General features: G+C 57.7%; 1 protein-coding gene across 6 annotated transcripts in view; it reads left to right on the top strand.

Moving 5' to 3' along the window:
* Positions 1-15559, top strand: part of SOX13 (SRY-box transcription factor 13) — a 34731-nt gene that overhangs the window by 12015 nt on the left and 7157 nt on the right. For 2 of the 6 annotated variants that reach the window (XM_090124730.1, XM_090124729.1), the window contains exon 1: positions 8918-15441. In XM_090124730.1, coding sequence (XP_089980856.1) covers positions 15241-15441 — 201 coding nt within the window. In that variant the 5' untranslated portion in view covers positions 8918-15240. Of the gene's footprint in view, positions 1-1940; positions 2113-8913; positions 15442-15559 lie in introns of those variants that run through there. The other 4 variants (XM_090124726.1, XM_090124725.1, XM_090124727.1 and 1 more) reach the window with 4 other exon arrangements.

Here is a 15559-nt window from a genome sequence, read left to right as displayed (position 1 = left end):
TTGCTACCGTGGCTGGAGGCCCTGCAGGCTGCATGGAGGGGTGGGGGGGCTTGGGAAAAGGAAGGCGAGTGCTGGCTGTGCCTTTCCCCTCCATGCCCCCTGCACTGGAGGCAGTGGGATCTTTGCCCCCACCAGCTTTCCTGGTCCCTCCACCCATTGTCCCAGCTTCCTTCTGCTGAGGAAAGCAGAATGCTGCAGGGGGAACCACAGCCATGGAGCTGCCCTGGTTGTAAGCCTGGATGTGGCCAGGTGGGGAGAGATGGAGCTACAGAGGCACCACGTGAGCCCCTTGGGAGGGGTGAGGACCATCTCTGCACCATCACATCCACCTCGTGCCCATGGTCCCGAGGATGCTATGTGGGTCCTGGGATCCTTGTGATGTTCCATGTGTCCTAGGGTTGGTCTGTGGATCTTGGGATGCTTCGTAGATACTGGGGCTGCTCCATGGGTCCCGGGGGTGTTTTGTGGGTCCCAGTGATGCTCTGTGGCTGTTGGTGATGTTCTGTGTGTCCTGGCAGTGCCCTGCAGGAGGTGGAGAGAAGGTGCAGGTGCACCTGGTGTTGTTTGAAGGAGGATGTGACAAGGAGCAGAGCTGGGCTGAGGAGAGGGTCCATGCGTGGTGACAGCCCCAGTTGGGCCACCTCAGCCCAGCACCCATCTGGGGGTGATGCCAGAGCCAGGGAACTGCAATGGGCACCGGCACTCAGTGGAGAAGCCACCGGGGCCACCACGACCACCGCCAGGAAGGAACGGAAAGTGAAAGTCCGTGGCCGCTACTCCGGGCTGGCTGTTGCCATGGCGACCCGAACAAAGCCTCTTCTCCCTCTTTTGGGTTTAATTGTGTGGGTCCTCAGCCCCTTTGTTAATTGTTTCCCTTTCTGGTTCAGGGGATGCGCCTCTGCCCGCAGAGCGGCTGTGGGGTCTGTGGGGCGGCCGGGGGCTATTCCTGCTATGGGATAAGATGGGGGGCTTTGGGAGGGTCGGGGGGCAGTGGATTGGGAAGCTGCCTTTGCATCCCACCCTGCTGCAGGCCTGCAGTTCTCTGCACAGCTCCACGTGCATTGCAGGGCTCAGTTTCTCCATATGTAAAACGGGAACGTAGGTGGATGCAGCTCTTTGACCTGCGGGGTTCTACTCTTGCTTCCCAGCGCTCCCGTGCTTTGTGTTTAATGTTCTTGATTGATGCCAGGAGCTCTCCCAGGTCACTCCTGACCTCGCTCTTCCCTCTGCGTTGTGCCCACAGCGTGGCTGCAGCTCAGCACGTTTCTTTGCTCCCTTCCCTGCAGTGGTGATGGAGAGGTTTCCCATGGTGAGGGGTGGACATGGGGTGTCGGGGGGGTCCAATAACCCCCCCCTCCCCCCGGAAAGCCCAATTTCCAGTTGCACGGAGTGGGAGGAGGTCCCCGGAGCTGTTGTGTCATGCTCCTGGGGCTGGATGAAAACAAAGCTTGAAAACAAAAAAGAAATTCCCATGGAAGAAAACGATGGTGTGGGGGGAGGAAATGGCTTCGAGTCAATGGGAATTTTCCCTGTTGGCAAAACGTAAACAGTCCTCCTTCAATGTTGACATAACATTTTAAAGATCTCATTCTGCAAAGCAGAGCGTTTGTCAACACGTGTGTGCCCCAACCATCCCTGCGCTCCCAGCGTAGCCGCGACCCTCCGCCTTTCATTCCTGGCAGCGGGATGCGGGGTACGGGGACGCGTCTCCCAAACTCTGCCCAAGTCCTTGGGGGTTCCTCCGCTCCCCACCGCCACGAGTCCGGGACGGAGCAGAAGCGGCGTCCCGCGTGGGTCCCCCGTCGGGGCAAAGCAGGGGGTCCCGAGGGGAGGGGACGGGGCAGAAGGGCCGCCCCTCAGCCGGCTGCTGGTTTGCTGGGCCCTCCTCCTCCTCCTCTTCCTCCTCCTCCTCCTCCTACCCCCCCTCCTCCCCGCTCCCTCTCTCCGCCCGGCGCCGGGGCAGCTCCCAGCGGAGGCGCCGGGGACATGGAGCGGACCTGAGCCGTGCGAGAGGCGGCGGAGCCCGCACCGGGAGCGGCACCGGGAGCGGGACCGGGAACGGCACCGGAGCGGGACCGGGACCCGGGCGCAGCGCTGCAGCGCGGCGGAGCCGTGAGTGCGGGCGGAGCGGGGAGCGGGGCAGAGGCACGGCCATGTGGGGCACTGCGTGGGGGGAGAGGAGAGGGGAGTGCACGGACACGGCTCTGGGGCGCTGAGCACCGTCCCGGGTCGTGGTGCCCCCAACTCCGGCTGTGCGGCCGCATGGCAGAACCCCATCAACCCTTTGCTTAAACAGAATGGGAAAGGGGGAAAGCGGAGCTCCGCGTCCTTCCCCGCACGGCCCCAGTCCTGTTACAAACTTGTGGGGCTGCAAACTCCTCCGAGAGCAGCGCCGGGGGGAGCGAGAGCGCGGCAGGGAAGGGGTTAATCCGCGGCACCCTCCCCCCTCCGCTTCGTATTCAGTGTGATCCCATTGCAGCCCCCTCCCCAGGACCCCCAGTGGGACGCGTCCCAGCTCCTGTCCGTGCCGTGTCGTGCGCTCTGTTTTAGGGCTGTTTTAGGGGCAGCGGGTTATAAAGGCTGGAAGCCCCGCCGACGCAGGCGGACGCAGCGGACGGCCAGACAGACAGACACCATGTGCCGGCACACACCGCGCACAGCCGGACTCGGCCACACACGGGGTGTGCGGGGCTGCGTGCGGCCGTGTGGGGCTTCGCAGCTCGGAGGGCTGCGGGGCTGGGGTCCCCGTCTTTTGGGTCCCCGTCTTTTGGGTCCCCGTCCTTTGGGTCCCCGTCCCTTCTCCCCCAGGGGATGGATGTGCTGTTGCTGCCTTGTTGGATGGCAGAGGCAATTTGCCCGTGTGTATTATCGCTCTGATCCCCCCTACATCCCTGCAGCGCCGTCGGGATACCGGCACAGAGCGCAGGGCAGGAAAACTTGCTGGCAGCACCGTGCGGCTGTTTGTCCATCCAACAAAATGCTCCAACAGTGCAGCGGCGGCGCTGCCACGGGGCACAGCCAGAGTCAGCACAGAGCTGTCTGCTGTCTGAGCCCAAATTACAGCTGATCCGTGTCACTGCATCATGCAGCCACGCACCGGAGCTGTGGTTTGGGACAGTTCAGGGCAGATTTGGGTCACTGAGTGGGATCCTGGGGGTCCTGCACTGCTGTGATGTGGGGGTTTCCATCTGGTGTGACCCCTCGGCTCAGGTATGTGTGTGGTGGGACCCGAAGGGCAGCTCACATAAAGTTAGTGGTGGGAGAGAGGAACCCAGAGCTGTGTCACCCTGAGCTGCAGTTGAGCAGTTTTCATGTGAAGTGCGCAAACAGATGCAGAGCTCTGCTCCTTTCCACCCCAACCTGACTGCCAGTGGTGGACATGGGATTTCTCTGGGAAAAATGTCAGACTGTGGCTGCACAGCGCTCAAACTGCTCCGTCTCACAAGGTACTTCCATGGAAATATACTCTGCTTCCAAAGCAGATCTGGAGTAATAGGTTTTAGGAGTGAAAAAGGACCATTAGCTCAGCTAATGTTATTTTCTCCGTAGCGCAGACCAGATAATATCGCTCAGTTACTCCCCTATTGAGCCAATAACCCGCGCTTGTAATCCGTGCAATTTCCTTTTAGTTCAATTTAATTTTGCACAGAATCCATTCTGTTGACACTGATACAGCATGGGGTCGATTTTTTTTTTTTCTTCTTCTTTGAAAGGCTGCGATTTCGGGGCCATCGCATTAAAAACAGCCGCTGTCCTTTGGTGGAGGTGGTGCAGGTTGGGCTTCGCGGGTGCCACATTTTTTAGCAGCTCTCATTGCACTGCCAGCCCATCGCCCCACAGGAGCTCAGCACCCAGCGAGCAGCACCATTAGGTAGGAGCAGAGACCACGAACTTTAAAATATATATCCCTGTTCCTTCTCCTTGAAGTACGTTTGTTGCTCTGGGGGCTGTTTGGTAGGAGCTGTTGGGTGCGCAAAGCAAAGCGCACCGCGGCGTGCGTTCCCTGCTGCTGCTTTTGACTCCTAAATCACAGAGCCTGCACAATCCTGAGAGCAGAGTTTGTTCCAGAAGGTTGAAGTGCCCCAGGGGGGGAATAGCTGAGCTTTTTGTCCCCCCATTTCTCATGGGGAGCTGCACCCTAGCAGTGAGATGGAGCAACTCGTAAACTTTGCTATTTGCTGGAGGGGATTTAACCCCATCCATGGGATGCTGAGGATGGGCTTTTCCTTCCATGCAGGGCACGCAGCAGCAGCAGCACAGTAAATCTTTCCTTTCAGCGCATTTATTTTTACATTTGTTACTTGCTGGAGGGGTTTGCTGCCTGTTGCCTTCCTGGAACTGATGCTGGGCTGCTGTCACAGAGGTTGGGGATGGGGGCATTGGTGGCCAACAGTGTGGGTTGCACTGAGGTGAGTGCTTGGGGATGATGGGGGCTCGGTGCCATGGGGCGGGGATGGCTTTAGGGTCTGGAGTTTGCTGCTGAGCACGTGGGGTGGCTCAGAGTAACCCTGTTGGTGAGGGTGGTCTGTGGGGTGCAGGACATGGGATGCTTGGATGGCCACGGAGCTGAGGCAGCAAACAAAGTTGAAAGGGTTTTGGTGCAGTTTGGCTCTTCTCCTGGCTGTCCCTCCTCGTGGACACAGGGCATGCCACCCAATGTGCACCCAGCTTTGTCTGTCCGACACGATGCTGCACTCCTGCTTGCTCAGCCCCATCCTATTGTGAACACTTAGGGTTGGAGCTGCTTTGTGCGTGTGATTGCAGAGCAGAAAAGCCTTTATCACCAGATGGACAGCCTTCAACGCGCATCACCACAGCTCTGCTCTGCTTTTACACCCCAAAGTGCTCCGCTGTGCTGGTAAAATGCATCATGTTTATTTTCCTACCAACTGTGTACTGAAATCAAAACACTGCCCTGTCCATGCAGCTCTGGACAACAGCATGGGGAAAACCCATTGGACTCTTTTGTTCTGTTCTGGTTTGGCTGTGTGCTGAGCAGAGCATCAGTGCAAACTGCTGGTGAAATGTGTTTGTTTTCTGCTAGAAATGTGAGCTGCCTCTTTCTGTGCATCCAGCAGCAGCCGGGTCTGGCCGTGGTCTGATGGGGACTCAGCCCTGGGGGTCTGCAGCCCCATGGTGTCCCTACAGTTCTGGGCCGTCCCCAGCTCTGCTGTTGGTTTCTCATCAGCTTTGGAGGTTTGGGTCTCATTGTGCTGCGTGGGGGGGAGGAAGATTTGGGCTGCTTCAAAAGTTTGTCGCGATGCATCACCCCATTTCCACCCAGTTTTTGCACAGCACAGAACAGACAAAAGGGAAATAAATTAGGGCGGCCTGTGACAGTGCTGCTGGGAAAGCAGTCGGTGCCTTCCCCCCATCCTATGCCTTTTGGAGAATATTTCAGAGCCAAACCCTCTCCCTCGGGCTGTGCCCTATGCTCAGCATGGGGCTCCCTCAGCCCGGCCGCTCCCAGCAGGAGGAGCGATGGCAAAGGCACCGACTTTTGGAAATGGTTCTGCAGTTGGAAGCTCTCCCTTCCCCCTCCTCTCTTCTACCACCCCACCTGCTCCGGGGCCATATGTCCAATGCTGGATGTGCTCCAGTCCCAAACAAGGGCACTTGGTGTGCCCGGTGCTGTCGCTTTGGCACTGGGGAGATGCAGGGAGCACTGCTGGTTGGTGTTGGGACTGCTGGGATGGGTCAGGGAGAAAAGGAGTGTGGGGAATGCAGCGGCCAAATCGGATCCCACAAAGCATTGATGCAAGTCGTGAGCACGTGCTGGAAGTGGAGCTCAGCCCCACCACCGAGGCTGCTTCATCTTAGAGGAACAAGGTAATGGGGCTCATCCTTCCAGCAGCATTTTGGGTGGCCCTGGCTGAGATCTGATGGTTTGAGGCATTGTTTGTTTGTTCTGGTTGGTGAAGGGGGCGAATGGCAGTTGGTTGTCTGCTGGGAGGAGATGTGTGGCGAAGAGAATTCAAAGGGTGTGGGATGGCAGAGGGGTATTTGGTCCTCTTTGCCCTTGAGAAATGGAGTTACTGAGGGCTGGGCTGGAGTCTGGAAAGAAGCAAAGGAATAGAAACGGGCAGAGAAGTACCTGCAGGCATTGCCAGCACTGTGCAACAGCGGTGCTGTTCCCTGGCATGGACACATTCCATATTTAATGACCACTGCAGCAATTATCACCCCTAGGCTGTCACCTTCTGCTCCTGTTTGGGTGCCCCGTGGATGCAGCACGCAGCACTCTGTGCTCTTCCTCTCTCATAGGGGAGTGTTGGTAGCCTTGTTCTGAGAAAATACAGAAAAAGTGAAGGTGTGGGTGATGGGTTGGGCTGCAGTGGACACGGCTGGGGGGCCCCAATCAGTTCCACTGGGCAACCCCCATCCCTGCTGCACTGCCCCATTTCTGTGGGGTGCATTGAGCCTGCTGTGCCGTGCAAGGTGCTGTGAGCTGTTGGGGTAGCAGCACTCATCCTTCCCATAAATTGGTCCCAGAGAAGAGGAACAGCTCAGGGAGAGGAAAGAATGGGACCAAGGGCTGGAAGGAGGCTGGGGAGGCGCTGGGTGCACAGCTGGACGATGGGGACACATGGAGATGGGGACACATGGAGACCGTGAGCCTGCAGAAATGGGAGGGCAATGCAGAGCTGGGGCAAAGCCTGCAGGGCTGTGGGGATGGAGCGTGTGTGCAAGGGTGTGCACGTGTGTGTGTGTGTGGAGGTGTGAGCTGGGGGCTGCGCAAGGGGCAGGACCTCCTGCGGCCCCTCTCCACCTGTCCCCATGGAGCCGGGGCAGGGAAGGGCTCGGCCAGTCCCTGCCCTCCGGTTGGGGAATGCCAGAGCCCGGCTTATCTTTTGTCTGGAACAATAGAGGGCTCGGCCCCATTGTTCTACCTTGCACGCCCAGCCGGAAAGCGAGTCCCCTGGGGCAGGGGCTGCACGGAGCCGCCTGTGGGGCTGCTTTGCGTGGGGCTTTGCTGGCAGTGAGGACACGAACCTGGACATGGACATCCCCAGCCCCTGGGGCTCTGCAGGTGAATTCCCCAATGGATGAGGCTCAGGAGCTTTCCTGCTCACCTTTCTTGCTGTGCATGACACGGGCACAGGGAAGGGGACTTCAGGAGGGTTTGTATGGGGGGGTCCTAAGGGCACTCTGTGCCTGTGCAGCTCTGAGACCCCTCTGTACCCCTGTAGGCTGCAGCGTGGGCAGAAAGAGGGCAATGTTTGCTTTTCCTGGGGGCTCTCGGGTTGTGGTCTGTGTGTTCACCTGCAGCACCTGCTCTTGGGCTTCCTATGCCCAGCTCTTCTTGCTGTGTTGCATCAGGTTTGTGGGTCCATCCTGGGAACTGAGCTGGGGAAAGCGTGCTTTTGCAGGGGAGGGTTGCTTGGTGCTGGTTATGGGATGCGGCTCTCCCAGGTGCAGCCACCAGGTGGGCACAGCCCAGAGGAGCCCACAGCAGGCTCATGCACCCCTACGGCAAAAAGCAGCGTGCAAAGCAGCAGGGATTGCAAATATGTGTGCACAGAGCAACTGTGCTTTCCCTCAGCCCTGCTCAGCCACGCAGGAGCCAGCTGGGCACGTAAAGCCTAAGCCCTTTGCTGCAGGGGGATTGGGGACTTGAGGGGATGTGGGGACACAGAGGGGGACAGGTGCCACTGTGGCTGCCTGGGCACAAAGAGCCCCTTGTGTGCTGCAGGACATGGGGGTGGTCAGGGGCAATCGGACACCCCATGGCAGCAGGGAGGGCTGTCTGCAGCTTGCTGGAGAGCCTGCGCCCTCGTGCAATGAAAATAATCCTGGCGGGCCAGTAGGAGCTTGTCCCCACATCTCTCTGTATGGTTTTCACGGTCTGTGATCTCCTCTGAAATGAGCAGGGGAGGGAAAGAGGTGAACCTGAGTGCGTGCGGTGGTCGTGGGATGTGTGAGTGTGATGCAGTGTTGTTGCTCAGAGGGGGCTGTGCCACAAAAAGTCCCTTTCCCAGAGCTGGGCTTGGAGTGACCTCCTTGTGTTGGGAGGGACTCTTTGCTGGAGGGGTACAGAGCAATGAGGAACGAGCTCCCCACTCAGTTCTTAGCACGGGATCTCAGATCTGCCCCATAAATCAGCACCATCACAGTGACCGGAGCTCACAGTAATAAGGGAGAGAAGTCCAACTGAGAGCGTTTTCCTTGGGGTTCTCCATCCCGATCCACCTGGCTGTGACTGCTGACATCCAGCTTCCCTCTGCTTTCCGAAGGAAGCTGCCCATGGTGCCATCAGCTCCCGTCACACCAGCAAAAATCTGTTGTTGAAATGTCAAACGGCCCCAACAGCTGGGAGGTGGCCGTCACCCCTTCCCCAAGCCCCCCTGGCAGCTGGAGAGGGTGAAATCCCCCCCGGTGGGCTCGATGGAGCCTTTATGCCCCTGTGGCCAAGCAGCAGTTGGGTGCACGGGGCTGTTTGCTGCTGTTACAAACCCATACAAGGTGAAGCCGACGGTTTCTGGGGCAATGTGGGTTTCGGAGAGCGGAGCTGGCACGGGCGGAAGCGTGCGGCTGCGGGGCTTGGGGTTTGGTGCTGTCTTCAAGGGGCCCCTGAGCTGCTTTGGGTACACGTGTGTGAGCCTGGAAACACCAGAATACCATGGGATGGGAGCCCCAAAGAGGAGACCCTAAAAGAGAGGAGCTCTCAGAGAGAAGCCCCTGAAGTTGAGTCCCCTAAAAAAAGAGATCCCGAAGAGGAGTCCCCAGAATTGAGGCCTCCAAAGAGGAGCTCCCAAAGAAGAAACCCCAACGAGGAGACCTCAAAGAAGAACCCTCCAAAATTGAGTACCCTTCAGAAAGGAGACCTCTGAAAAGGAGTCCCCCAAAGTTGAGTACCCCAAATAAGAGCCCCCAGAGAGAAACCCCCAAAGAACTCCCAAAGTTGAATCTCCCAAAAAGGAGCTCCCCAAAAATCTCAAAGCCTGGGGGGGCAATTGGAAAAAAGTGCCGCTGATGGAAGGTGTAAAATGGCACGAGGTGGTCAGCAAGGGGTGGGAAAGGGGGATTCGTGCCTTGGGAAGCATCGTGCTCCATCCCATCCCTTAGTCCCCAAGTGCTTGGGCTGAGCCTGGCTGAGCTGAGCTCCTTCTTATTGAGGTGGTGAGCGGGAGAGGAAAGGGGTCAAATGTCTTCGCCCCTCCGTCATGCGATTGGAAAGTATTGTTTGTGAACAAACTCTGCCTGGAAACGCTGAGTGAGTGAAATAGCACCAAACCTGCACCGAGATCGGCCTCTGCGATAAACCCGAGGGCTGCTTGGGGGTGAAGAGAAAGCAGAAACTGCAACAAAGAGGACAGAGACGGAGCTCCGTGCGCTCCGGCATCGCCGTGCCGGGTGAGTCGTCCCCGTCCTCATCTCCATGATGGGAAAGGTTTCCTTTATTTGCTCTTTCTTTGCGAATTGATTGCGCTGCAAGGGGCAGAGGGTGGGCAGCTGAGCGTGCTGTGGATGGCTGGGGGGGGTGGAGGGGTTCTGAGGGCTCCTAGGTCAGGAAGGGGCTCTGAGGACCTCCTGTGGTCCTGGCCCGACCACCCCTGTGTGATCAGCACCTGCAGACCCTTCTGGGTCTTGTGGCCATTCCACCCATACGAAGCCTTCCACGAATGACAAGATTTGCGTTAAAAAGTATTTAAAAGGGGAAAAGAGGCTCAGTAGGAAGGGGGACTTGGAAAATATTACAGCTGTGGGGCTTGTTCTTTTTTGCTGTGGTATTTAGAGACATGCAGGGGTGAAAAAACTCTTGAAGACGTGCAGATGAGAACGCTTTGAGTGTCCGGCGTGCAAAGCAATGCTGTGCATGGCTGCACAGCTTCCTGCCGTGCTGTGCAGAGAGGGTGAGGGCTTGGGGGGATGCTCAGTGCTGTTTGCTCCCTGCCCAGCACATGGTAATAGGGAGTCACCCAACCCTCGGTGCCGCCTTGTCCCCATGCTACCCATGTCCCTGCTGTGTCGTGGTTCCCATCTGGGTGCTTCCAGACCTTTCTCTAAGGACATTTCCAAATGCAACCTGGGCATTAAACCCATTTGGCTGCAGCACTGGCGATGCGCAGTGCTTTCCCTTCAGTGATACCAAAAGGGAAAGAAAAAAAAAGAAAGAAATCCTGGCAGATAACCTCACCCCGAGGCTGGGAAGGGGGAATGACCACATGTCCCATTGCCCAGGTCCACTCCCTGTGCCTGGTCCTCGGTGGGTCTTCAATAATTCGAATGCGCCGATAAATCCCCACCCAATAAATCCCATGGGCTCCATCAGGGAGGTCTACCTGATGGTCATTTTGATTTTTCCTCTACTTAAATCATCCTATTGCTCGTCCCATCAAAGAAACCCGTGCTGGGGCTGTTGCTTTGGACCTGCACAAGTTGATGCCCTGGAAAGGCTCTTGCTGTTGCATTGGGTTATTTGTGTGGCTCCAATGCTGCTGCCGGGCACGTAGTGCTTGTGTTATATCTTTGGGGTGAATATGGGTACATTGGATGTGATTTAATGCTCCCAGAGCTGTGCTGTGAGGCTCATTGCCCCCATCTCGGTGTGGGGTGCTGGCAGCAGGGGGAGGTCCTGGCTGAGCCCCTGTGCTGGGGGGGGACAGGAAGGCGCCTCGTGGCGGTGATGTGTCCCTCTGCCATCTTGTATGAAACCAGAGCAGCGTGGTAAGGAGCAGCTTAGGAAGCCCTGTGAGAGCAGAATTCACAGCCAGCTGGAAACTGTGAGTAAAAAGGACCACCAGGAGCCCCGGGGATGTGGTGTGGTTGAGACCTCTGCAGGCTGTGCCAAAGGGACCCATGTGCCAGGGATGGCAGCACACAGTGTTCACCTCTTACTATTATTATGCGGGGCTTTGCTGTCTCATCCCCACACTGAGCATCCCACAGCACCACTCTGCTCCTCCAGGATCCTCCTCTTGCTTTAGGGTTAAAGCTTCATGGGCTGTGCAGCAACAGGAGCCGTGCACTTCTACGCTCCGCTTGAGCGATGCAGAATTGCTGCTCCACCCCACCGAGAGCCCCAGCATGGCAGTGCTGGAGAGTTGAGCCTCTAGAAGCAAAAGGAGAATCCTCCTCCCTGTGGGATATGGATCTCAGGCTTGACTGGACTGGGAATGGAGGGGATGTGGGTGGCAGCAGGTGCCGGGGTGGCACACAGAGGGGTGACCTCCCCTGCGTGCCCATTGCCAAGAGTTTCCATGATGCCAATTCTGTCACCTTGGTGTCACCGCTGTGCTCTGAGCCCACAGGGACGTTTCCGGAGGCCATCACCCTCCAATCAGAGCCACGGGGAGCCTTCGGTGAACAGACAAAGAGTACAGTGTTCCGTGTGGGCACTGGGAAATCCCAGCCCTTGTTGGAGCTGCGGTTTTGCCCGTGAGCCCCCAAAGTTTTGCTGAGATGAACAGGGAGCAATGCTTTCCAAATCTCTCCCTTCTCGGCACTGATGTTGCAGCTTTTCAGCAACGCCAGCACTCGGCAGCATGCTGGGAAGGTGGAGGTTGGGGCTTTCTGCAGGTGAGGTGTTGCAGAGGATGTGCAAAGCGTCGGCTCGCCCCAGCGCAGAGCGTTTCCGCTGCGGCACTGCCTGGCTTGGCGGGGACACGTGGAGCTGTGGCTGCCACGAGGTGATGGCAGCTCTGCAGCAGGATGGCTTCAGCCATCCGTGGCTTCTGGGTGACTTCAGCATCCTGACATCCAGGTGTCTCTCGGGCTTAAAACCTGCTTTTTCATGGTCCTACACTGGACATTTCTGGGCATGGATCCTCAGCTGTTGGGTGTTTGTGAATGGCTCTGTGCAGGAGCCCCGCTGCTGAGTCCTGCTTGGCTGAAAGCCACACGGGCTGCGCTTCCAGCTCTGCTGCATCCCCAAAGGTCACCATTTCCTCCTGCTAGTGACAGCACGGCGCTGGGGACAGCAGATATGCCTTAGTGTGGAGTGCCAGAGGTTGGCTGCAATCCCTCGCGAGCTCAAAAAGGTGAGACTTGACCCCATGACCCTCTATTTTTACGCACACCAGAGCCCCGATCCCAGGGTAGGAAGTGCTGCCCTCTCCCTGCCATGCACCCCGCTGTCCCTGCGTCCCCATGGGATGGCAACCTCGTGAAGTTCCCAGCTGTGTCCCTCACCTCAGCCACCCCCCTGGACACGCAGTGGCCGTGGCAGGAGGAAGCCATCCCTCCTTTTATGTGCGAAGGCACGCTGGGCGGAAACGCTTGGAAAGGGCCCCGAAAGGACATTCCAAGTCTGGCAGGAAAGCAGTCCTCTCGTCTGGCAGGAGACGGGCTATTGTCTGTGCCGGTGACCGGAGGGATTCCTTGGGCCCTGCTTGGAAGGAGAGAACCTGTGTGTGGTTTATTTTTCCCCCTGCTCTCTCTCCTGGGGGTGCTCGCAGCTCGTGCCTGCGGTGCTTTCCCGCTGCTCTGTGCTGTGTGCTGTTCTCCCCTGTTGGATTTTGTGCTTGGCTATGCTTGGTGCTTTTCCCCTGGCTTGCTGTGTGTGTGGGGAAGTGGAAGGGAATCTATTAATTGACATTTTTTTCTGTGTGGAAAGAGGAAAAGAAAAAAGCCATTTGCCTCTCAGCTCCGCTGGTGCATTTGGTGATGGGCAGGTGGGACCGATCCTAAAATCCAGGCAACCCAATTCACCCCATCAGCTGCTGGGATGTTCTCCCACATTCCACTCTGTGGGATCCCTCAGTGCTGCCATCCCATGGAGTGGGATTACCCTGGGCTGAGGGGCAGGAACCCTCAGTTCTGAGCCTGGTGCAGCCTGCAGCGCATCTCTGCTGGCTTTTTTCCCCCTTGTTGCTTTGCAGAGGCGAGTGCTGTCTTCTGCAATGCCTGGAGGCTGGTGAGTGAATGAGGGGATGCTCTAGGGGTCCAGGGGGCTTAGCAAGAGTCACATTCACATCACCCATGGTGCCAGGCTGTTGCTGGCTCTGCCCCTGCCCTAACGAGCTGTTCGGCTGCGACACAAACGGGGCAGATAGGATCAGCTCCTAGCCAGGAAGGGTGGCACAGCACAAGGGGAGAATTGCAGGATGTGCCATTGAGGGGTACGAATGGAGAAGGAAAAGCTGCCTGTCGCCATCCCCAAACCTCAGCCCTCAGCTCTGGGCTTTAGCTGGGGCAGCCTGGTTGCAGGTAAGGTGAGCAAAGCAATGTGCACTGGGGTGGCAGCCGTAGGGCTTTGGAAAGGAGCCCCATTCGTGCTGATCTGTGGGTGCACCTTGTCCCCATGCTTGCACTGTTGGCTGTGGCTCTCCAGGCTGGCACTGCTCATCTGTGCTCTGTTCGCTCCATTCCCCTCCGCCCTTCATTAAATAGCAAACATTAAAGGCGAAGATCTCTTACATGAAGATGTATTCCCTGTGCCAAGGCAATTGTTCCTGGCCCTATTGTCTGTGCAACAGAGGAGCCCTTGAGCTGAGCACACCTGAGACAGCCGGCACAGCCCTGCTATGGGAACAAGCCCTGTAACAAGATCACCACTCACTTTTCTCCTTTTTCTTCTCCCCCCTTTTTTTTTTTATTTTTTATTTTTTTGTTCAGCAAACCGTATAATAATCCCACAATGAGGCCCCTTTCACACGGACCCCTATTAAAGCACCGGCCGTGTTTTAAGAGTAAACTTCCAGTGGCACCGGGAGGTGAAGCACAATGGGAAGGTGACCTGACCAAGCGCTGGCACTTTGCTTTTGTGCTCCTCCAGCCTCGGGCATCGCTCTGTGCTGTGCACTGTGTGGGCATCCCTGGGCTGACTGCATCCCTGCGGGAGGGAGAGAGGGGAAATGATGGCAGGAACGCATAGAGCGGGGCTTTGTGCCTTCAAAAGGGATGGAAGGAGCACCAACCTTGCTTCTCTTCTCCCATACCGAGCTCAGCTTGTTGCTGTTGCAGCCCCACGCACGTGGAGCAGCACTCAGCGCCCACCCAAACTCCTTTCTTTACTCCTTCACCAACTCCTGAGCCACAAAAGCACCCGGGGCTGCGCTCTGCTGCCTCAGTTTCCCCACCTGCAACACTTCAGGCTCTGGGAGACCGCGGGGCACCTGGATGCACACAGCACACAGCACAGCATCCCGCTGGCTGCACGCCTGTTTGCTCCTGCTGCCAGCAGCGCCCATTTCCTCCCCATCCCGCGGGGTGTTTTAATGAGCATCGATCCCGGGGGGGGGGGGTGGGATGGACTCATTGCCGGGCTGCCCCCCGAGGTGGGCAGGGGGCAGGAAGGGGGAGCGGGCGGTGCTGCAGGATGCGGGCAGATACCGTGCAGGGCTGGAGCTGGGAGGAAGCCCAGAGCCCGGAGAGCACCGTGGGTTTGTACAGAGAAGGGCAGGGAACTGAGATTAAAAAAAGCCCTGCTAAGATCAGAAACTCTGGCGCGCACAGTGCCCCATTGTTGAGCTGTCACACTTCCCTTTACTTTATTGCTTTTGTCCAACACCCTATTGTTCCACTTCCTTTTGTCCCCTATTCAGAGCCCTGGCTTTTCATTACCCAGCCGGCCTTGTTGTTTTCGTTTCTTTTGTTTGAAGTTCCTGAGAGGAAGGTTTTATTTTCAGCAGTTTGATTAATTCGCAGCTTGAGCCGGGCTTTGTTTGTTGTGTCACTGCTGCCCCGATGGTGCAGCCCGGTCCTGTCCTGGGGGCCCCCGGATGGTGGGGTGCAGGCAGGACCCCCTGATGGGTGCAGGGCTGGGTGTTCCCTGCTGGAGGATGCACACCGTGACCCCTGTGCCCTTCATCCCGGTGTAAATCCCATCCCTGATGGTCTCCTTCTCCCATTATTCCTCCCTGAAAGGTGAAAGGTGGGGAGGGGGCATTTGGTGCTGTTGTTGCTGTGCATTGTGAGGGCTGGTGGTCTGGGGAGGGGGGGGGAATTCCTGCTGGGAGTTTGCAGTGGATGCAGTGGGATCCCAGCTTGTTGCATTTGGGGACACAAGCTGTGCCAAGCTGGGGCTGCGTGGGGGATGTGGCTGTGGCACATTGCTGAGGGCACATCCCATGAGAAAAAAAACTGGTTCTGGCCATGCTTGGTGTTCCACTGGATGCCCTTAGGACATTTCTGAGCCCCACGGTGCTTCTCTGGGTGCTGGTCATGGAGAGCCCATAGGGCACCCAGGGCTCAGCCTCACCACCAGCACAGGGCAAGGCTGGGCAAAGGGGTGCCCCTGGTGTGTGGGGGGGAGGGGAGACCCCCATCTCTCTGCTAACAGCCCCGCTGTTCTGCAGGATGTCCATGAGGAGCCCCGTTTCTCCCCACCTGGAGCTCGATGGGGCGGGCAGCATGGTGAACTGCAGCATCAAGACGGAGGAGAAGAAGGAGAGTGGCTACGAGAGCCCACCAGGGGCTGCCCCCAGCACTGAGCCCCATCCCAACGACCCCCCGGGACCACCACCAAGAGAGGGCACAGACCCCCAGGCATTGCCACAGGTGGGTCCCATCACTGAAACCACCTCTGCTCCTGGCTTTGACTGAGCCCTGGTCCCTTTGGGCTGGCAGTGCGCTGCATCCCACCCCAGGCAGACAGAGGTTGTCGTTTTCCTGAGCT

The sequence above is a fragment of the Phasianus colchicus genome, chromosome 25 (genome assembly GCF_987193195.1).
Source record: "Phasianus colchicus chromosome 25, bPhaCol1.hap1.1, whole genome shotgun sequence".
NCBI classification, from domain to species: domain Eukaryota; kingdom Metazoa; phylum Chordata; class Aves; order Galliformes; family Phasianidae; genus Phasianus; species Phasianus colchicus.
This window is presented reverse-complemented; position numbering and strand designations above follow the sequence as displayed.